Below are 22,846 nucleotides of genomic sequence, written 5' to 3'. Positions count from 1 at the left end.
ACAGGGTGGGTAATTAACATATATTTATCATGTACCAACAAGAAAATTAAAAACTATACGTAAGCCTAATAGTTTCACAACTGAAACTAGACATATGAAAATTCCCGTGTAAGGAAGCAAGGGAGCACGTGTAAAATAATATCTGTGTAAATTACCTAGTGTGCCAGTTTTAAACCAATGTCGCTTAGTAAGCGCATTTGTTAAACTTTAGAGTTAGGCGTACTCAGTCATCATCAGTAATGTTCCCATAAGAATATACTCGTGTCCAGACATTTCTACATTTCCCTGTTTAAGTGAGATGTTTTAGCGGTCAGCTTTACTGAATGTTTTTACCAAGTCAAAATTAATAAACTAAAAAGCAAACTAAAGGGCTGGAGAGATGTCTCAGAGGTTAAGAGCACTGATGGCTTTTCCAGAGGTTCTGAGTTCAATTCCCAGCAACCACATGGTGGCTCACAACTATCTGTAATGAGGTCTCATCCGTAATGCGTCCTCAGCCATACATGCAGGCAGAACACTGTGTACATAATGAATGAATGAATAAATAACCAAATAAACAAATCTTTATAAACCCTACCAAACTAAACCCTGTCTGTCTGACCAATGAGTCTTGTGGCTGTCAGCGTTGACCAACCCTGAAGAAAGGAGGGGACTTACCTGGTTCCCGCCCATCCTGTGGCAGGGTCCTAGCTCCACAAAGCCTCCGTTCGTCTTTCCCATGCTATCAATGCAGTATGCAGTCTCGAGGCCTCGGATCTGAAGGACAAGAGAACTGACGCTCAGGAAACGGTATGGTTTGTAATAAAGCAGCACCCAAGTGAACGTCTCTCAAGTTCAATGTACATGTATGTCGAAGAGAAAGCTCAGGGCTGTTATGGTGCCAGGCTGTAACTGGTGTCCCCAACCTGTAAACGTGTGTCAGCATCATCACCATCTTCAGATCTAGGGTCAACACTGAAATGAGCTCATCCCACCCAAGGGAGCTAGCTAGAAAACACCACAGGAGAAGCAAAGTTACCCGAGGAAACGTCTTAGGACTGCAGTGTCCATGGACTGAAAAGCAAACAGAGGAGTGAGTACACTGGGTGCAGACGCCCGCTCTGCACACCATCCTGGACACAGAACAGACCCTGCTTTCTGAGTCCTCTCACTGGCCGGCCAGCCCTTTTTGGGGAGGGACCTCAAGGTGTCTCAGTACAAGGATAATGGCACACTGGTCCTGCAGTGTGGCTTTCCACCAACTACCATGGGGTGGGTGGTTACATGGAGTCAAAGCAGTCATTCATTCATTCATTCATTCATTCATTCATTCATTCATTCATGTTTGGAATGCAATGCTGTGCTAAAACAACCACATTTCGAGGAATTCTATCTTCATCTCAATTATAGGTTACCACACTATTTGGATATAGTGCTTGATTCTGTGGATGCTTTGGAGTCCATGACGATGAGCAAGTCACGTTCTCTGGAGCAAGTCACGTTCTCTGGATCATCACAACATCAGGACAGACAGGTGTGTGGGTCGGAAGAGGAGCTAAATGTGCAGCTGAAGCAGCCTCCACACTCCCTGGTAAGCTCAGACTCCTCAGGGGACACCCTTTAAGTAGGGGTTTATCCTGGACGTTCAGCAGATGAATGGAAAGGGAGGAAGGGGTGGATGCCAGGATGTGGACAAATTCTTCTGAAGACATAATTAGGACAGAGATGGTAAAAGGAGGAAAACCATCCATCTGTCCATCCATCCATCCATCCATCCATCCATCCACCTACCCATCCATCCATCCCTACAATGCATGTACTCATTCATCCATGAAATACTAAGTGGGTGGTACCTACCATGTGGCAGATATGCTACATCTCTATGTCTGTCTGTCTGTCTGTCTGTCTGTCTGTCTGTCTGTCTGTCTATGCATGCTCCAGAACTCATAGTTCACAACAACAGAAAGGCATAAAAGAAGCTAATACGGGAGCTATCATGTAAGAAACACAGGCCACAGGAGAGAAGAGCAAAGGGCATTAAGGAAGGAGCTAGGGAGTTGAGGAGGGTGTTCTAGGGTAGATCTCATAGAGAACACAGAAAGAAAAACTTGAAAGACATGTAAGTGCATGCAGATGCTCAAAGAAAGGCATTTTGGGTAGAGGAACAACAGAGACAGGAAGTGTGAGGAAAGGAGGAAGAGGAAGAGGAGGAGGAAGAGGAAGAGGAGGGGGAAGAAGAGGAGGAAGAGGAAGAGGAGAGGTGAAGTAGGGTGAGGCAAGCAGGAGCAGGTGAGGTGAGAAACGAAGGAGGGTCTTGAGGTCACCAGAAAGGGCTCTGCCTTCACCCAAGCAACTGGGGTGTCACCACCTCTCTTTCTTAAAGCCTCTTTCCAAAGCCTCTCTGATTGTTTCTGGTGTTTAGAACAGGTTGACTACGGTAAGAGCAAATCAATTTTGGTGAGAGGTGATGGGGACTTAGTCAAAGTATGGAGGGGCTAGACTCTGAAATTGATGCAAGTGTGAGAGAAAGAGATTCACTGAAGACTCCCAAATTTTTGGCAATGAGCACAGATGGGCTGGAGAGGGAGAAAAGGTATTCAATTTGAGATGGACTGAATTTGAAATGATATTCAAGATGTCAAGAATATGTCTGAAAGCATTTGCCTAGCCAGAGAGAGAGAGAGAGAGAGAGAGAGAGAGAGAGAGAGAGAGAGAGAGAGACAGACAGACAGACAGACAGACAGAGAGACAGACAGAGAGAGATTTGAGTTGAGGATCAAATCTAACAGTCATTTGTACAAAGATGAGTTTAAAGCCATGGATTGGCTGAGGTCAAAGGAGGATTGATTCCTTCTACCCAGAGGATTTCTGGGAGATTAAAACATAACTAAATCTGGACTGGACTCCCCCGGATTCACGTTTTCTCAGCGAGTTCTTAGCTGGTTTGCTGTACCAGGAGAGATGGAGTAAGAGTGTTGAGGAAAGAACCAGGCATTAAAACAGGAAGTCTAAAGAGCAGCTGGAGTGTCCTCCATGTTTCTCTTCTTATTCCCCAACTCTCAACACTGCAGACTCTTACGAATGGATCAGACCTCTCTTCTTTTTATCTACATTTCTTGCTATATGGTCATAGTGTCATTGCACTAGATGCTAATGGCCTCCTGATATTGCTTTCTGAAGAGGCCTCTTTTCTGGGGTTCAGCACAAGATCTTGAACCAACAGGAGCTAATGTTTGAACCTGCAGGCTAGAAGGCATCTTGCATGTGCAAACCACCAACAGACTCAAGAACACTATTCCTCAACACCTCCGTGTTCCCTGCCTACTGTGCGCCCACCTCAGCTGCCCCCTAATCAGCTACTCAAATAGAAAACGAAGGGATCCCAGCCCTCATCTGTCACAGTCCATCCATCTTCCCTACACCCTCCTTATATTCTCATGACAACATCTGTGACTTAATGTTTCTTAGTTATGTCTTGTACACTCCCTTCCTCCAAGCCACCATCATTTTCGCTAGAACTTCCCTACCCATTCTTATATCTATCCTAAATACTCGAATGAAATCTTGAGCTTTTCTGTTTTAAATCTTTCATGGGCCTCTCTGGCCATCCTTCAGATGAAAGCCGCCTCCCCTCCCCCCAGACCCACGCCTGACACTCCACCAGCCCACCAAATTTCTTCTCCTCCATTCCTCAAATGTGCAATGGGTTTTTGCGGTGTTTTGAATGAGAATGTTCCCCATAGGCACTCTGTTCCCAGTAAGTGGCACTGTTTGGAGAGGCTTAAGAGGTGTGGCCTTATTGGAGGAAGGATGTCAAAGCAGTGAGTTCTGAGAGTCTGAAGACTCTGAGCAGTTCCAGCTCCCTCTCTGCTTTGTGCTCGCAGTTTAGGATGTGAACCCCCAGCTTGCTAACCCAGCCGCCATGCTCGCTGCCATTCCTGCATTTTGCCCATTTTGGTGCACTCTTAAGCCTTTAGGACTGTAAGCCCAAATACACTCCTTCACTCACCAACTTCCTCAGTCATGTCATTTTGCCTCAGCAGCAGAAAAGTAAGGAGAGCAATGCCCTATCTTTGAAGTCACCACTTTCTGTTAATACTCTTTCTTGGCTCTCTGACTGGCTTAGGTCTTTATCATCCAGGTTTCAATGTAATGTCCTGTTCTCAGAAAAAACATCCTTACCGTCCAGCCCTTCTCAGGACAGGACCTCACACTCATTTCCTTTGTAGCCACTGCCATCTTGTCTTGTTCTTTGCTTTCCTGGATTACTCTGGATCTCTCTATCTCCACTCTGAATAGCATAAATGTTCTTTGAAGAAAGGGGGCTGCATTTTTGCCCAGATGAATGACTGGTACACACCAAGGCCTTAATCAATGTTTGTTGAATGCACAAACCGACAAAAGCACATGATCTTGAAAGCTGATTGCCTGTTCAATCACCTCTGTGAGGCAGCCACATACGGCCGCGTATGGCACAAGCACGAACACAGTTAGAATTGATGCCACAGAGACAAGTCAGAAGAAATAGGAAATGACTGTACAGATCAATGCTTCTGCCTTGTTTTTATTATCACTGCCCAATTCATTTGACAAGTGCTGTGTCAATGCCCTGTGTATCGGACGTGGGCGGGCATTGTGAGAACCCACGGAAACATGGCAGACCTGAGTGGCTTTGATGAGGAAGGATAGAGAAAAGATCTTCAGTGTTTATGGTCATTGAGATGAGAGCAGTAAGTGAAGTTGGAAAGAGAAGGAGGCAGAATAACAGACGGACACAGTGGGTGCTTGGAGAGGAGGAAACGGTGGGGGGATGATTCACTGACAGTCACAGGTGAAAGGCTGGGAAGGGTAGTGGTCAGGGCAGCTCTGATGATTTGGTATAAGGAGAGGGAATGTTGCCTGCCGGGTGGCTTCAGCCCCACATTCATGCAAGTCTTCTCTGCTTTCATGAATACCTTCCTGTTTTTCTTGCCTTCTTTCAAACACTGACTCCAAATATGCACATGTGGATATTTAAATACTGGCTGCTACTTACTTCCCCCCACTCAACATTTCTGGGTGGCAAAGGGTAGTGGGCAGTGATGTCGTAAGCGATTTCCTCCATAAACCACTTGAAACTTTTGCAGTTGTGATCTTCTCGAAATTTCTTCAGCTCAGAGATATCCCCATAAGGTAGCGCCTTGGACTCAGGACGGCTAGCATAGAAGTAGTCTTTATATTCGTCCCACCAGACTTCCACAACACGCACATAATTCTGCAAAAACAAAAACTGCCGTCATTATGGGGTGCAGAAATAACCGTAAGGGTATGAACTGCCCACCTTAGGTGTTCAGAATACAAACAAATACGGTGCAGTCTCTAGTCAGATGTGGCATTTAACTAATCAATGGGGACAAGAGGGATAAGTAACACTAATATGGTATTTTGCAGGTATAAAAACATTACATATGCAGATTCAATTAAAACGGAGTGAACATAAAAGCAGACATTCCCGAGCTGGAAGACCATGAATTCTAAGATATGCATTCTATTCTGATAACGGATGAAGACTATGAAGCCCAGACCGGGTTTTGAGAGCCTGGCTGGACAGTGGGGTTTGTTCTCCTCTCATTCCTTTCTGGTACTGACACGTATAGGATGCTCACGTCCTCAAAGCCATCATTACAAAGAATCACTCCTCAGGAGACTCTGTCAGTCTTTTCAGACTATAACAAGCATTTTACCACAACTCCAAATTAACTGCACACCTTCCACAGGCGGCTGCCACAGAGGAAAGGCAGCTACTGACCAATCAAATAGACAGACACTGTCATCACCCACGAACATTTAACTTGCAGATTTGGACAGGTTAGTGAGTACTTCCAATATTAAAAGAGAAAAACCCTGTAGTCCAGCAACCTCAGTATAGTGTACATTCCTCAAAGATGGGGATTCAGTCCACCAGTGAGATATCTGAACTTCGGTGCAGAATTTTCAAGCATTTCTTAGAACAACCAATATTTGGAATCAACCTAAGTGTCTGCCAACTCATGAATGGATTAAAGAAAATGTGATATGCACAATGGAATGCCCAGTGTTTAAAAAAGAAGGGAAAGACTGTCATCTGTAACACACAGGATGTTATGGTACAAGAAATAAACTAGGCACAGAAAGAGAATGTGTGCTCACTCACAGGAAGGATGTACAAGAAACCAGTGGATAGAAACACAGTGGAATGGTGGGTACCAGAGGATTCGAGTGGGAAGACTGCGGAGATGTTTCGGCAAAAACCACAACATTTCTATCACAGGAGAAACAAGTGTGGGGATCTCCTGGATAGTAGTTACTACAGCTAAAAAGCAGGCACTGATAGCACGTTATGTTGTCTATAAACGAAAGTGAGAAGGAACAGGGCTAAAATGAATAATACTGAAGAGCAGTGAGGTACTGCAGCAGCGAGTCTAGCCTTGGCTTAGGGGAAGAGGCAGCACGCCTGTGCAGATTTGCCCCAGCAGGACATCAGTCTTCCTTCTCTTCCCTTCCCTCCTTTTGAAAACAATACCACCTCACCTTAAGAGTCGGAGAAGAGCCAACGTAAAGGGGTGGAGGATTTCCTTGCCAACCCTCTAGACGGTAGATGTGCCCGACACGAGAACAAGGCACAAACAACAATTTGCCACCGCACTGCCAGATCTGTCAAGGAAGAATGTGTATTGTGAAAGTGATCGGAAATGCAGAAATCAATAATGGAAAGTTTGTTCTGTAAATGTAGACTTTAAATTAGAAATGAGGTCCACATTGAATTCTAAGCTAACGGATTCTAAAATAATCAATTACGTTAGAAAGACAAGCAGCAGCGAGGAAGGCAGTGGTGAGGTATACAGTAAGTTACTATAGTGCGTTCCCTCCTCTGTTCTTCTTCACGGGAGCGTGACTGGCTTCATAACCTTACACTCCTCTCTACTTAACTCTATTCTTATTTATAGCAAGAGATTACTGAGCTTTGGGTCATGTTATCCCCTGGCTTAGTGTCTTTGTTAGCTACCCTTCTGCTTATCAAACCAAGGAGGCAGGGTGAAGACTCCTTAGCATGGCTCTAACTGCACTTGCCTGCTGTCTTTAGTGGCTTACCTGACCCCTCTCCTTGACCCCACCTAACGGCTCCTAGACTTGCCCTTCGCACTCAGACCCTTGGCCTTCCCTTATCCTAGGCACGTAGGAGGCTGCTCCTCTTCATGTATCTCTGCTTATGCAAATCAGGCATCTTCTTTCCATCTCCAATTCTCCCTCGACCGCCATGGCATTTTCTCCAACCCACCAAACTGAATGTCTCGGCCTATTTTTCAAATCAATTCACTACATTATAAACTTACTACTATTTCTGATCTTTAAGTTTTTTTTTTTTGACAATTGTAAGTTCTTTGACAGAAAGGATTAGCTGTCCCTAGCCTAACCTTCACAACACTAAAACACAGGATTTTTAAGACAAGAAGGAATGGATAACTGAAACCTGTCATCGCTTCCCCTCCCTGCATCTCTGAAAATAGGGCAGGACTATGGTAGAGTTGGACCAAGCAGGATGGCACCTCCACTGCCGTGGGAGGGGGACGGTCATTGTGTGATGTCTACCACCATGTCCTACAGCAGTCGAGGCTACCTATGTCAGTAGACGGTCAACACATGGCCCCTCCAAAGCTGCTATTACCCAAGGCTCCAGTAATGAACAGCTAGGGAACAGGAGAGGGAAATGGCTTCCATTTCTGAAGCCATAATTCTGGGTTGAGCTCTGCAGACAATTAATCATTTTACTTTATTTACCCCAAGAGCTATGCTTTATTGAAGCATTCCTAATAATTTAGAGAAACTCATTATATATTTTTTCTAGAAACACACACCCCTCCCCCCACCAACTAGCTGACCTTGGTGTCTCACACCTTTAATCTCAGCACTTGGGAGGCAGAGGCAGGCAGATCTCTAAGTTCCACATCAGCCTGGTCTACAAAGAGGGTTCTATGACAGTCAGGACTACATACAGAAACCTTATCTTTAAAACCAACCACCAACCACCCAACCAACCAGCCAAATTAGCTTTATTTGAAAGTGATAAAAGGTGGATACCTAGGAGTAAACAAGAGTCAGGGGGTGGTGGCACATGCCTTTAGTCCCAACATGTAGGAGGCAAAAGTAGATGGATCTCGGTGAGTTCAAGGACAGCCTGGTCTACATGGAGGTCCAGGACAGCCAGTGTGGCAGAGAGTGACACATATCTCCTCCCCCAAACAAACAACCCTCCAAACTACTTAAAACCGAGCATTTGTTTGAATGAAATGTTACCTTGTAGGAGATTTCAAAGTTTTCACCACCCCAAATCTGGAGACCAGGATCATAGAGACCCAGTTCGAAGAAGAAGTCCCTCTCAATGGCAAATAATCCACCAGCCATAGCGGGAGACCTAAGGGAAGGACGCTGCATGTGATAATGGTTAAAAACAAAGCCCCAGCATTCCTTCACCAACAGACAGACAGCCTTTGGGAGCACAGCGTAAGAATGCACAGAAGAGGCAAGACTGATGGCCAAACATTAAGGAACTGTAAATCCTTCACAAAACAATGTGCTCACGAGCCCTGTATGAATTTGCCAAAACTTCTGAAGCAAGTCTTCGATGTTTCACCACTAGAGGGCGCCTTGGTTCTTTTTGTTGATTTAAACAATTTGTTGTTAAGAGAAAAATTTCTCTTACTCTCCCAAAACACAGAGCCTTGCGGACATTGTCTGCTGACTTCTCCCTCCATGATTTGTGAGTCCTTCTGGGATGAATGAAATGATACACCGTGGAAAGAGTCTGTCATTTTTTAGTTTTATAGCTCAAGGCTTTGCCAGATAACGGTGTAAATCACTGTAGAACAGCCTGGTTCATTCAGAGTTTGCAAATGGAGCCAGGAATGACCTAAGGATTAGGACATGGGGCATCACTTTCTACTATGGTAGGAGGTGGGGGTGCAAAAAGGGAGCCCCATGGGCTTCTTGTACAAATCTTAAATCTGGTACATTTTAGGAGGAGAAAAAAACACTAACATTTTAGGGTCAAGTCACTCCCACTATTGAACAAATATAGCAGAATAATTTCACTATATTCTTAGCATTAAACAATAATCAATGCATTTTGACTTGTAAGCTGTAGGGAATGGGATACTGTTAGAATTTTGTATTCCTCGTTCGTGTAATGTCTGTCTATCACTGTGCCCTGCTGATTCCACCTTGCAAAAGTGTAGCTATGTAATTTGTGTACCATTCACTGTAGAATAGGGTCTACGGAACATATTTAGTTACTTACATTCTGAAAAGGCCATTTCTCCCCTAAAATACTGGCTGGTGCTTAGTAAGCAGCGAATAGACCCATGTTGAGCAGATAATGAGTCGGGTTAATATTTTTAGTACTGACGGAAAATTCCATCAAGAAACAGTTGTCCTGGGCTGGGGATTTAGCTCAGTGGTAGAGCACTTACCTAGGAAGCACAAGGCCCTGGGTTCGGTCCCCAGCTCCGAAAAAAAAAAGAACCAAAAAAAAAAAAAAAGAAACAGTTGTCCTTTTATGCTTTTTCTTTTTAAAAATACACTGCTTAGATCACTAAGCCAGTACATCCTGGTTATATCTCCCAGACACATTTGCTTAGCTGCTATTTGACATCACGTCATTACGCTTGTGCCTTTTGCTCCTCATATATAGTACCATTCATCTCAGTACATACTCGGAGGGGGAGCTTTAACATGTCCACAAGGAAGCTAATTAAAGGGACTCCCCTTAAGTTTCCATAAGTTTTCTTTTAAAATATGTCTTTTTACAGAACTGCTGGACAGACCAAGGTAAGCACCTTTTTCTCCTAGGTGACGACTCGTGAGCCTAAACGGTCAGCAACAGGTTCCAGATTATTCTGAACCTTAAGGTTTTGGATGAGAATTTGGAAGACGCCCAGGGAAAGCTCGAAGGCCTATCATTTCCTCATGTTTGCCATTCAGTGTTCTGATCACAACATGCCCAAATCCACAACACGGGAGCACTGCCCCAAATGAGTTCGGATATCCTGAGCACTGTGACAGGGACAGAGAGACTGGAAGCAGGACCACGGGAGAGGAACACGTAACCAACCAACAAACAAGAAAACAAGTAAACCGCAAACACATTATGGATTTCATTTGGGGGCCACTTTCTGAAAGACTGTGAAATGTTCAAAATGAAAGGATCAAAAGGAGATCGTCAAGTCAATCGTTCTATTTGAATAGCCACAAGCCGAGAATAGCCACAAGCCGAGAATAGCCACAAGCCGACCCGGGATAGGGCTTTTCTGTTAACCAAACATTCTTTGGAGAACCAAGCAACAGAGGATTCTATGCAACATTTTCTAAAGTCCTGCTTTTGTATTCATCGTATTTAACTGACATGAAATTAGTGTCAGAGTTTCAGGCTACAAAGGGGAGAACCCAGCAATCTCTTGCTGGTGTGTCCTTCCCCACTGAACACTGCAAACACTGCACCCAAGATTTCAAGGGGCCAATTGCAAGTCTGGAGCTGTCCGCAGTTTATGTGCTTCTAATTTACAGAACACTCTGCCGGTTGGTCTCCTAGGACAGCGGGAAAGGACTTCTCTTTCCTTTCCTGCTTAGTCTTCAAATTAATAACGCTGTTCATAACGCCTTTTCCCCAATGAAAGAGTGATTCACATGAGTGGAGCTTGCATTTAGGGTGAAGGCTGTTCGGGAAGCCAATGTGAATTCCTCAAAGCTCTGAGGCTGCAAGGAGTCATAGCTCTGTCAGGATCTGAGACAACAGTTCTCACAGCGAGCGAGCGAGGTTTCAGCATGGCAAGAGGGTTAATAGGTTAGCAGCAACCGGAGAAAGGGGAGGTAGGTAAGTGACTTAGTGATTACCGATAGGGCTCAGTTTTTGTCTTTCTCAGTCTCTTCTCTCGAGGGGTCAGAGGCACCCGTTTCCAGAGCATACTCCAATCCCATGCTCCTCGGGCATACCCATCTTCATCACCACCCCCTTGGGGTATAATTTCATAAGTGTTGCCGTTTATGACATCTATAATCGGCACAGTGCAAATGGTTCTGTGTTGTGTTGATGATGCAGCAAGATCAAATGGAAACATATGTATGGACCCACATAGTTATACGAGTTCATAGGGAAGGAAAAAAAAAAAGAGGACTTAGGTAAACATTCAACATAAAAAAAAAGTGAAGTCATAATCTTTACCGATAAGGTTCAGTTTTATGTTTTCTTTTGGCCTTTTCCTTGTGGCTTAGTGGAATACGTTTCCATAGCATACTCCAGTCCCAGGCCCCTCTGGCAAAACCATCTTCGTCCCCACCTTGCTGTGGTTCAATGGAATAATCATTCCCGTCTATGTAATCTATTAGAGGCACAGTACATGTAGCTCTGAAACATTTACAGAAAATGAAAACGCATTTAAGAACCCCAAACCGACTAGTTCACCATGCCTGGCTACACCGGCTCCATTTGGACTTGGTTTCATTCTGCATTAGGAAACGATTGCCTACCAGGGACATAGAGTAAAATAAAGTCTCGTGAAAGCCAAGCCTGGGTTAGCGGAAGGGCAGAATGGAAGGGAGTTTATCCTAGGTATCCAAACAGATGCCTAGGACAAGAGCCATGCCTTGGAGATGATTAAAAGCTTCCTCCTTTTTAAGTCGGGGTTACTGATGGGCAGCCATCTCGTGGTAACTCTGTAACGTTTACCTGTCGTTTACTCTCTGTGTCCCCCATTAAGAACAACTACAAGTCTTTGTGTATACACTTCCTCTGACAGCACACTCTCAACAGCTTTTTCCAACTCTCTGTTCCTTTCTGATCCTTTGGAAGAAGTTATTACGAACACATCTTTCTTGCTTTTACTTAATTTCCTTCCCTCCTTTAAAACAACTCACGTGGAACAAAACTAAAACCTCAGGTTCTGTGTTGTATTTTACTTAAGGAAAAAAAAAAAAGAGAAGCAAGAAAGATGCTTCAGTATCTACTGAGGAATTTAAGGAATGAACTAAGAATTTGAAGGCTTGGAACAAATCCTTCCTTTGCATTTAGGTTTTGTAAAATGCTGCCCCTGAAGAACCAGCTGGATGCTGAATTGCTGTTACAATGACCTTGGTCCCTGCCCATTACTAGAAAGGGTTGAGAGTAGATTTCTCAAAATGGAGATCACAGAGAAAAATATCTATGGGGCTTAGAACCTTGATAGGATGGAAGTGGATTCTAAAGAAAGCTTCTCTCCTGAACAGAAATTCACAAGAGGGCCACCATGTGACACACGGGCTCCCCACTTTTCCTTTGGAAAGCCACTCTCTTGCTGCTGGGTAGGCTTCCACACTGCCCTGGTGACCTGGCTACCTGGTCATATATCCTTTCTCTTGCCACGTGCTTTTCACAATTTAAAATAAGTGTGGAATTGTAAAGAGGCCCAGAAATCTGTCTGGCAGTTCGTCAACTACTAGATTTGTGGCACATTTCTCTTCCCAAACTTTAGTGCTGTCTTCTAAAGTGTAGCTAATCACATCTACACAGCAGGGCTGCCATGGGGATGAAGCCAGATGGCGTGTACAGGGTTCATGATGACAGAGTTCTTCCTCTGACCCGTGCCATTAGCCACAAGAATACGCTGCATTTGCCTAGATTCTGCAATGGTCAGGACTCTGAGGAGGAAGCAGAAGCTTTTGGAGGTAGGGACTAAGGCTGCCTTCCGGTGTTTGAGATGGCTCTGTAAACTGAATGGTGATCACTGCTTTCCATGGCACAACTATCTCTTTCTACACCCTCACGTTTCCATAGGAGCCCAGAGACTTGACTGGAGGAACAGTTGGCCCTTTACCGTCTAATGTAATCATCTCAAAGTTCCCTAGAAACCCAAAGGCTTAATGTCAAGTCTTCAGAGCATTTATCCTGCTGAGAGGGGACAATTAATGTTAGAGTCTCAACAGAATGTGAGACAGCTCTGTAAGGGGACACCTAACTTCTTCCGAACATGGGCTGGCTACGTTTGAATCAGCCCAAAGCATCCACCTCGTTCCACCCAGGAAACAAACAGCACAAGGAAAACACTCCTCACACAACATCTGGCAAACTATATGGGACAGGATCATAGAGAAGAATAGCATATGTCCATCTAGGACAAGGTTTTACTTTTTGACTAGGAAAGAAAAAAAAAAAACAAGGTGACGTTACCTGTCCTTAGATATGGGAGCTACGAGCGGTGCATACCAGTTAACTGCCACCTCACAGTGGGCATCAAGGTATATCAAAACCTTAAAGAAAAGAGGCAGGGTGAAAAAACACTCCTCACATACGGCACAGCAAATACCACACACATTTTAAAATGAGATGCTAATACAAATTAGCACTTTCGTCAATCTTGACATGTAAGTTATCCATTCAAACCAAACCAATATTCTCACTTCGATTAAAAAAAAAAAAAAAAACAAACCAAAGGATAATTCCAAACTGTATCTCATCTTTTCACTGCCTAAAAGGGAGTGTTGACACTGTACGAGGCACATTAGCACACACGTCCTACCTGTCCCAGCTTAGCCTTCTGAGCGCCGATGCTCCGAGCCTGGATCAAGCCTTCTCTCCTCTCATTTCGGAACACCTTCACAAGGCCATTCCACAGCTTTATGTACTCGGTCAGCTTTTCTTTTAAGTGTTCTGTGAATTAAAAAGAAACCATCTGACATTATAGATGTTTACATGGAAACTTTTTTTTCCTCTCAAGAAACAATGATTGGACTACATTTCCTTGATTTGTAAAACACAGTAGCAGTAAATAGCTGTGCTGTGCAGTCACTCATCCATCGTTCACGGGTCAGATCACTGGTGAGATCAACAGAGACAGAAGGTAAGGACGGAGGTGCACTTCAGTGAGACCATGTGTGAGAAGCATTTCTGAGATCCTGGGTTTGTTCCTCCATCACACCAAAGATAGATGGAAGGCAATGGGTTGCAAGTTAATTTTAAGCCTAGTATATATATGGGGAATTGGGTAGCATAAAAACATTATTAAACTTCCCTGTGAACATTAAATGAATATTAAAAATTTAAAATGTCAGGTTTAAAAAATAAAAAACCATAATATTTTGCAGTTGAAAGAAGTTCAGGATTTCTGAAGATACATAGTCTACTGAAGGCCATGGAGTCTTCCCAAGGTATGGGCTGCTCAAAATTCTGTTTCTGGGCCAACTTTCTTCACCCATAATAGGCACAGAAAATCGCTGTCTTGCTGTGATCACAGCCACCAAGCTGGCCGGTAACAATCAAAAGATACATTTTTGTCTGTAGCATAGCATTACAAGTGTGTGTGTGTGTGTGTGTGTGTGTGTGTGTGTGTGTGTGTGTATGTGTGTGTGTATGTATGTATGTATGTATGTATGTATATATAATTAGATATAATCTTTATAATCATATATACATATATGTTTGTGACTTAGTAGTGGGAATTCTACGATATAAAAACCAGGCGCAATTGGCAAAGTTTGCTCCTTGGCGTCTCAATGTAAAATAACAGCTTTTATTTATCTTTGTGAGCCCAGGAAATTGGCTCACCAGCTAGGGTAAGCTCCTGTATCCCGCTGAGACGCTTCCTGAGGACATAGAAATTGTCTTAAAATTGTTAAAATTTTGGCTCATCAGTACAAAACCACCAAAAAAATTGCTATACACAGCTGAGGGCTGGTTGCAAACTGGGTGTGTTGGACCATATATTTAAGTTTGCTTTAGGAGGCTTTTTAATGTGTTTGTTTTGAGATAGAATGTCATATAGCCAAGGCTGGCCTCACATTTACTATGGCTAGACCTGAAATTCATTGAGGCTAGACCCGAACTCTCTTTCTCTCTTTTTAAAAAAAATTATTTATTTATTTATTTATTTATTTATTTATTTATTTATTTATTTATTTATTTAATGTGAGTACACTGTCGCTGTCTTCAGACACCAGAAGAGGGCATCGGATCCCATTACAGATGGTTGTGAGCCACCATGTGGTTGCTGGGAATTGAACTCAGGACTTCTGGAAGAACAGTTGTTCTTAACCGCTGAGTTAAGCCCTAGACCTGAACTCTTAAAAATTGTTTTAAAATTTCCTGTGTATGGCATTTATGTTGTGTGTAAGTCTGTGAACCACTTGTGTGCCTGGCTCATGGAGGAGGCCAGAGGGCAGCACCTTATCCCTTAGGACTGGAGTTACAAATGGTGGTGAGCCATGTGGGTGCTGGAAGTCGAACTGTGGTCTTCTGGAAGAATAGCCAGTCTCTTAGCCTCTCTCCAGCTCCCAGACGTGGAGTCTTGATCCCCTGCCTCCGCAGCGGAAGCACTGATGTCACAGGTGCACATAACAGCAGCAGGGGCTTTATTACCAACAGAAACACCCATCACATGGGCTTTCAGAATGAAGAAAACACGCACACACACAAGAGTCTTACAAATACAATTAATTATGTTTCCCTGCTAAAATGTTTGGTGACTTTTCCCTTCCAAAATCAGTTGTTTCTTTCTTTTTACACTTAAGTCCCCCCACCCCTTTTTTTTTCTCAAAGCTTGGTACAGTCCTTCACTACTATTCTCTATTGAGGATTACTCTGAATTCCATTAGGGCTGTCTTTGGGACATGTTATTTCAACACAAGCCTTAAAGACATCTTAATGTACACAAGTGAGTGACCTATTGTTCAAGTTTAGACTCTTAGTCATGACAAATGACTTCTCTGTGACCTCACACTACAGTAGACTGTATTTAGGACTCAGAAACAACCTTGCCACTTTTTCTAGGTAAATATTGCCTTTTTACACCCCACATTTGTCAGGCTGGGTTTGTGACAGTTGGTGGTGCAGGCTTGTCTGGAAAGGTTATGGGTCACTTGTGAGCAAAGTGTCAAGAGCTCACTCGTGTTCTTTGGTCTTCTCTCTTGTCCATCTCTGTGGAGCCAGTGCAAGCTGGGGCTGCATAGGCCTATCAGCTGGAAAGCAGAGACTGCCCTGAACAAGGTCCAGTGGGACCAAGAAAACCCAAGGCTGCTGCAGACTTCTAAGGTCGGACCAGAAAACCCTTGCATGCTACAGACCCTAAGGAAGACCAAGGAGACCTTGGATGCTGCCGACTTTAGGGTAGGACCAAAAACTTTGGCTGCTGCAGACCTCTAAGCATCTGGGCTGTTCACCTGAAGTCACCCTGGTCTCAGTCAAAGATGCACACAAGTGGGGAGGAGTCTGCTCTATTTTAAGGCTCCCTATCTTGCTAAGAGAAAATGCTGTCATTACCAGAAGCCTAAAGGTTATGAAGAGTAGTTAGATCCTTTAAGAGGCTTTATGTTGTCTCTAAAAAAGAAAACGAACTTCAAGGTTTACTTTCCCTAGTCTACTGCAGCAAAGTGCAAGCCATTTTTTTTATTTGAGCTTTATTAAGCAAATACTACACTTTTTCTGAAGCTAGTAGCAACAGATCGTAATGTTGTCTTGAAATTGGAAACACTAACTACAGACCTTCTGGACTTGTGTGTCCAGGGGAATCTAAAAGTTTCTGCCTACTGTGAGGTACATAGATCCTGCCTGAGTGTGAGCCTTAGAACTCAGAAATCTGCGGCATGAGATGCTCGGACAGACAGCAAGAGGAAGTCAGGGAGCAAACAGCCCACGCCTCAGGGCCCGGGCTTTCTTTGTATCAAAAAGCTACTTTTGGAGGGTAAATACCTATTCTTTTTATAATGATGACTTGAAATATTAATAATAAAATTTCTACCATTAGTACCAACACAGGAGAGTTCAGAAAGTAGTTTTGTAGATTTGGAATATTTTATACACTTGAAAATCACTGGTGATAGTGTCAACAGTTCTACTCGAAGGCATATTCTCTTTTCTTATTACTTTAAGTGTATGTGTGTTTGCTTGTTCACACGTGAGTGCGCCACATGTGTTCTGTGTCCCTGGAGGCCAGAGGAGGGTGCAGGTTCAACTGCAGCTGGAGTTACAGATGCTGGTGAGCCGTCACATGGGAATCAGACCCCGGCCTCTGCAAGAGCAGCCAGGGCTCTAACCACTAAGCCACCTCTGCCGCCTGCTAAAGTTTATTTTTCAAATGTTTGTCTTCCAGAAAAATAGTTTTGGTAAAAGCATTTGTCATAGGAAACTGCAACCAAGATAAAATATCCAAGATAATAAATCTATTTAATTGAGCTTAAAAATTAAAGCTATATGTCTAGAGTAATTAAAATGATTAGTAATTGCAGTTATCAGCTGTAGGAAATGAGGGGGAGGGAATAAGTCATCATTTTATTATTTTTCTAGTGCTAGCATATGTGTACAGATCAGGATTCTAGTTATGTCCTCTCCGAAGCAGCAAACATTTGTCCAAAATTTAAGAGTTCTGAATTGAGCTTAGGGGAAGGAAGCTGCAGAAAGCTCTCCTGAAAGGTAGGTATTTTGTGGTACTCAGGTTCTTCAACCCTAACGTAGGATTTGGTAGTCATGCCTTATGCAGAAAAACTGGAAAATGTGTTTGCCAAAGTGTAAATATCCTGTTATTATTGAATAATTGGACATTTCAGTCAGTTCAAAAACTTCAATTGCTTTGTGATCAGCAAGATAAATAAATAAATAAATACGTAAATAAATAAATGTGCAGATTTACATGGAAACAGCAACATTCCATTTTCATTTCCACGTTGACTTACTATCTGGGGCTAGAGCATTATTTCTATACTTCTGTAATTAGGAATATGTTTACCTTACAATAACGTGTTGAAATTATTCAAATTAGCTTTAAAAAGTTAAATTTTCTAGAAAATTACCACTTGCTCCTTCTCTTTCCAAGTTGAACCAAGATGACCTAACATTTGCCTAAATACTGTAATGGTCTCCTTTAAAAGAATGAGGACTGAGCTGGGTCCCAGCCTCTGGTCACAGCGCCTGAGAGACAGGCAGGACGGTCAGGAATTCAAAAGATAAGGCTATGCCAAGTTACACAAAGAGCTCAAGGCTAGCCTAGGGTACAGGAGTCTCCACACATGCTCTCCCACTCATAAATGATTTTATTTAATATTTGAAATCAAATAGAGACTGTAATGAGCTGTAGAAGGTGTGTTCTTAGAGAGCAGCCCAGGGCGACCAGGATGATGGTTAACATGATGACTCGGCAGGATCGAGCCCCCCAAATGCAGGAGGTTCCAACACAGACTTGGGTCTTTGCTGGAAGAAAAGGAGATCATGAACTGAGCAGTGACATTTATGGCTCCTTTTTCTCGGTGTTCACTCAATGAACCCTTAAACTGTGAGCCAAAATAACCCCCCTTCCCCCTTAGGTTGCTTTTGTCTGGTATTTAGTCACAGTAACCAGGAAAGTAACTAATACACTCGCATTTTCAGGGCAAATTCGGTATTTGCAGCATCGCTCAAGTGCAAAGTGAAGGCTGTGAGATAGGCTCGTGGATTTCAGTTTGAAAACTATGGCAGGAGCTTTGAGTGACAGTGCAAAATGTACACATTTCTGGTTTTCAGTCTTTCAGTAAGTTATTCCTACAATTCAACTTTTGTGAATTCCAAGCCCCACAGAATTGAATTGGTACAGCGTCAAAAGAAAGTATTGAGCTCATGGATTTGGATCTAACAGTTAATTAGTGCCTCTGTGCCCGATGGTAAGCCACATGAGTTCTTGGAATCTCCTGAAGAAAACAGGTAATTATAGTATTTTAAAGGTTATTGCTAGGACTAAACAAAATGACTCCTATACAGTGCTTGGCACAGTGACAACACAGTGACCTGTCAGTAGATATCCTTTATTTTAAAAACTTCTTTTGATAACACATTTTAATAATTACACTTATGATTGACTTATTTTCTAGCGAAGATGTCAATCTATAGATATTACCTTTATTGCTGAAGTCATCGATTAACACAATTTCTGCTAAATACTTCCTGGGTGTCCTTTTGATCACACTGTGGACCGTCCTCATGAGGGTTGACCATCCTTCATTATGGAAGACGATGACGACGCTTGAAGTAAGCAGGTTTTCATCATAGTGCCAATACTTGCATCTGCAAAGAGAGAAGTTCATCGAGTAAATTTAGAGGCAATCTACAGCGCTCGGCTTCAGAGTCTCTGGGCTCGTATTTTCTGATTGGATTAAATATTATTGATTGATCTAAGGAAACCGTACGAAGCTCTTTGGATCTCAGCAGAAACACAAGATGAAAGAAAGAAGCTGGTGTTTAGAGTGACTCTTAGACAAAGCTCCTTGGCATCAGCACATTGTGTGATAAAAGAAACAGCTCTGAACCGGTGCAGAGGATGCCAAAGATACTGTTACAGCTGTCGGCGGGCTGCTTTCTACCACACAGATATCACTTTATTTTCCTTTCTGAAACGTGAGCTTTAAGTGCAAGAGATTTATTCTATTGTCTAATCGGACAGTTGAAAAATATTTAGACAAAAGTCAAGCAGGCTAACCAGGAACATGTTGGAGTCTGGGAAATTTACCATCAAATGACAGTAGCTCTAGTATTGTCTAGATCTATTGAATTGACTAAAGAAGGTTACGCCACAAAAAAAGGAAGAGTTTGAAACAATAATAGCAGGAATAAAGCTCTTGGAAGCCCTTTCCTAACAGGAAGAACCTCAGAACAATGTCTGAAGAAGATTCCAGAGCCAGGGTAGACCAAAGTTAGAAGGATCCCCAGGCTCCTTCAGGGTAACAAGTTCAAAATCTTGGGCCTTTGCGTGTGAGACAGACCAAGAGGTAATGGCACTTGCTGAGCAAGCCTGGAGAAACTCCTGGAACCCAGGCAGAAGGCGGAGCGTGAGGATGTAAACATGTATAGACATGTACATGCAAACATGTATAGTACTCCCCAGGATGGGCTATTCTATAACCGATTTAATCATTTCCTTATTGACGGGCACTTCACTTGGCTCTGTCCTTACATAGGAACCGTAGTTTCCTTAAGAAGACAGAGCTTCACTAGTTTCACTCAGCACCGTGTTCTCAGCAGCTAAGACACAGTAGCCGCTCCGACCCGGGATGACAGTTTCGAAAGCTACTGGATGTGTTTGCTTCTTAGTATGTCCATCCTGTACAATCCTATTCTGAGATGACCTTGAGAGCCAGTAAGACCAGGTGGTCCATATTCTGAGGAAGAAGAGCCCTTCTCTTCCCAAGACAACAGGGAAAACTGAAGATCGCCTAGTATGGAGATGGGAAGAAGTCTGGAAAAAACAGAGGACAGAATGTAACAAAAGCAGACAAAGAGCAAAGTTCAATGGTGCGTGCCTGTAAGTAGTCTACTCCAGAGGCAGAGGTGGGGTCAAGTCAAGGGCACCTTCAGTGACATAGTGAGTTCTAGGCCAGCCTGAGCTCCAGAGGGAGATCCTGTCTCAAGCCAAACCAAAGCAACAACACAAGCAGCAGCTGACGGATGGGCCTGTGCCATCTGCACTTCATGCAGTGCAGAACACTGACAACAACCGAAGTGTAGTTAGGCAGGAGCTACAGTCTCCATCACACCTCTTCCCTGCAGTCTGTCTCTCTTGGCTCTAGAATGACCCCAGGGTTAGAAGTTTCCACATATTTCAATGGGGAACAGAGAAAGTAGAGTTCAGTCTCGTGGCTGTTGACTGTTATTAGGCCTGTTCCTTTTCACAGAACTGTAGTCACTTTGTATTCTGTCTCCATATTGGTCATAAGCGGAAATGAAGTTCAGGTTCTCAGACTCTGCTTGCCATTAGTAGTGACTCATAGTGGACACTGAAAATTCTCCTAGAAAGTCATAGCATGATGACTGTGGTACCCATGCTTTGTCATCTCAGTGCTCTGAAGGTCCCCCGTTCACCACCCATCCACCACCTCTTTTACTTCCCTTAGGTGCAATCAGCTTAAAACTGAGCTGAAAATACTTTGTCTACTTAGCCAAATGTAGTACTCCCTCCACCCTTGCCTTCTGAACTTCTGAACCTGTTTTCTTCCTATAAAAAGCCTGCCCTGAGAACAGACTGGCACAACTAGGACCCTTTTTGTGGTCCTGGTGGATCAGTCTTGGGATGTGCATTCAATAAACTACTCTTATTTAACTGAGATCCGTGTTCAAATGGTTTGTGTTGCAATTCCTGAACCCAGCAGCTGTCAAAGAATAGGAGGTAGGAGGGCAGAGACTCTGTAGTGTGGGAACTTTAAGCCATAGTTTGCCTCTAGATGGCAAGAAGGGCTCAGAGGATCCAGTAGGGACCACGTGGAGATGCTAGGCCATCAGAGCAAGGATGGCATGGAAGAAACCACTAGTCACCAGAAGTCACCACAGCACTGATGTCCTGCAGTAAGACTTCGTCCTCGGAGCTTAAGTGTTGCAAATCTGATCCCTAAGGGGAAGGGTGTTGGGTGGGAGGTAAGGCCATGGGGGTGATTTAACATATCCATTTTGTTACCACCACGGGGGGTTTCTCAAAACCATGAGGTTAGCTCCCTCCTTTTGCTTCCTCTCACTCATTCACACAGGACAGATTCTGCTCTTGAACCTTGCTCCGTGAGAAGAGGCCTTAGCAAGGAGCTCCCTGCCAGATGTTTGTCTCTGTCTTAAACCTTGTCAGCACTCAATTTTGAGAAGTTTCATTTCTCTGTAATTACTCACTGTGTGATCTGTTAGCAGCACAGAAAAGGACTGAAACCAATACCTCAGAAGCTGATGAAGAGTACTCATGGAGATAGGGCACCCTTCACTTAGAGCCAGAAGGTGGCAGCACCACAGGAGGACATGGCCTTAAGTCACTGGATGCTGGAGAGGAGAGCGACCTCTACAGCACAGGGCTTACAGTGTAGGCCCTGAGCTAAGGCGCCAGCCCAGCCACAGCTGTAGGGCATTGTAGTTTTCATTCTCTCTGACCACAGGCTTCTCTTTGCCACAAGCAGGTTCTTGACAAAGCTTAGCTTTTGACAGCTTTTCTGGTTTACTGTGGTGAGGAGAAGTGAGAGCAAAGTGCACACTGGGTAACTTCTCATACACAAATGTCTTTACCGGGTGAACAGAGATGTCCTGGCAAGTGGATCAGTGCATAAAGGTGTCCAACCACTGTGCTAGAAGTTTGATTCCAGGCACCCACAAGATGGAAGGAGAGAACTGACTCCTGCAAGTTGACCTTTGACCCCCACACACAATAAACACACGTGGAAAGGGAGAAGATGAACTATCCATGACACTAAGGTAAAACCCCAGTTTGCATCCTGTCTCACCTTACTGGTGTATAATTTGCAGTAGTCTCCTTTATCTGAGGGTTTTGCTTTCTGAGGTTCCAGTTATTCTGTGGGTCAGTAATACAGTACTATAGAGTCAAGAGCGCGGGAGAGGCCCACTTGGGAACTTCCTTTATGATCAGTTATTGATTTTTAATCTCAGGATACTTGACATGTATACTATTTTTTTAAAAGATTTGTTTATTTATTTTATGTACAGCATTCTGCCGGCATATGTGACTGCAGGCCAGAAGAGGGCACCAGATCTCATTACAGATGGCTGTGAGCCACCATGTGGTTGCTGGGAATTGAACTCAAGACCTCTGGAAGAGCAGTCAGTGCTCTTAACCGCTGAGCCATCTCTCCAGCCCATGTATACTATTTTTAATCACAGAAATAATGTTTAGAAAAAGACATAGTATAACTACAGGATTAGTCCTATCTGCTCCCCCAGGGGCCTTACTTAGGATTCCTGACTATATTCTCCATGGATAACGGTTAGTTGTGTAGGAAAGAAAACCAATTGCAATGAAAAGCCATGTTTAGGTAGATGGGTCTAGTTATATGTTCTTGGCTCATTTCTGTTCCCCAGCAACTCACGCTCCACGAGAGTTTCTCA

The 22,846-nt window shown here is 43.6% G+C and overlaps 2 protein-coding genes across 9 annotated transcripts in view; both read right to left on the bottom strand.

Annotated features, from left to right (window-relative positions):
* Window positions 1-22,846, bottom strand: part of Erich1 (glutamate-rich 1) — a gene marked incomplete at its 5' end in the record, with an annotated part of 52,793,804 nt that overhangs the window by 44,671,316 nt on the left and 8,099,642 nt on the right.
* The window catches only part of Galnt7 (polypeptide N-acetylgalactosaminyltransferase 7), a 124,292-nt gene that overhangs the window by 7,712 nt on the left and 93,734 nt on the right, over window positions 1-22,846 (bottom strand). For 3 of the 9 annotated variants that reach the window (XR_015639380.1, XM_087588035.1, XM_087588036.1), the window contains 8 exons: window positions 18,879-19,045; window positions 13,542-13,672; window positions 13,193-13,272; window positions 10,885-11,395; window positions 8,293-8,410; window positions 6,529-6,651; window positions 5,015-5,233; window positions 658-756 (listed from right to left, as the gene is read on the bottom strand). Coding sequence is in view for 8 of the 9 variants with exons in the window: in XM_087588035.1 (XP_087444161.1) it covers window positions 658-756; window positions 5,015-5,233; window positions 6,529-6,651; window positions 8,293-8,410; window positions 10,885-11,108 (783 nt within the window). In the remaining variant the exon portion in view is untranslated. 9 annotated transcript variants of the gene reach the window in all.

This window comes from Rattus norvegicus, chromosome 16 (genome assembly GCF_021556685.1).
Source record: "Rattus norvegicus strain SHRSP/BbbUtx chromosome 16, alternate assembly SHRSP_T2T, whole genome shotgun sequence".
NCBI lineage: Eukaryota > Metazoa > Chordata > Mammalia > Rodentia > Muridae > Rattus > Rattus norvegicus.
The sequence above is the reverse complement of the archived record's forward strand: the minus strand, read 5'-3'. Positions and strand labels throughout refer to the sequence as shown.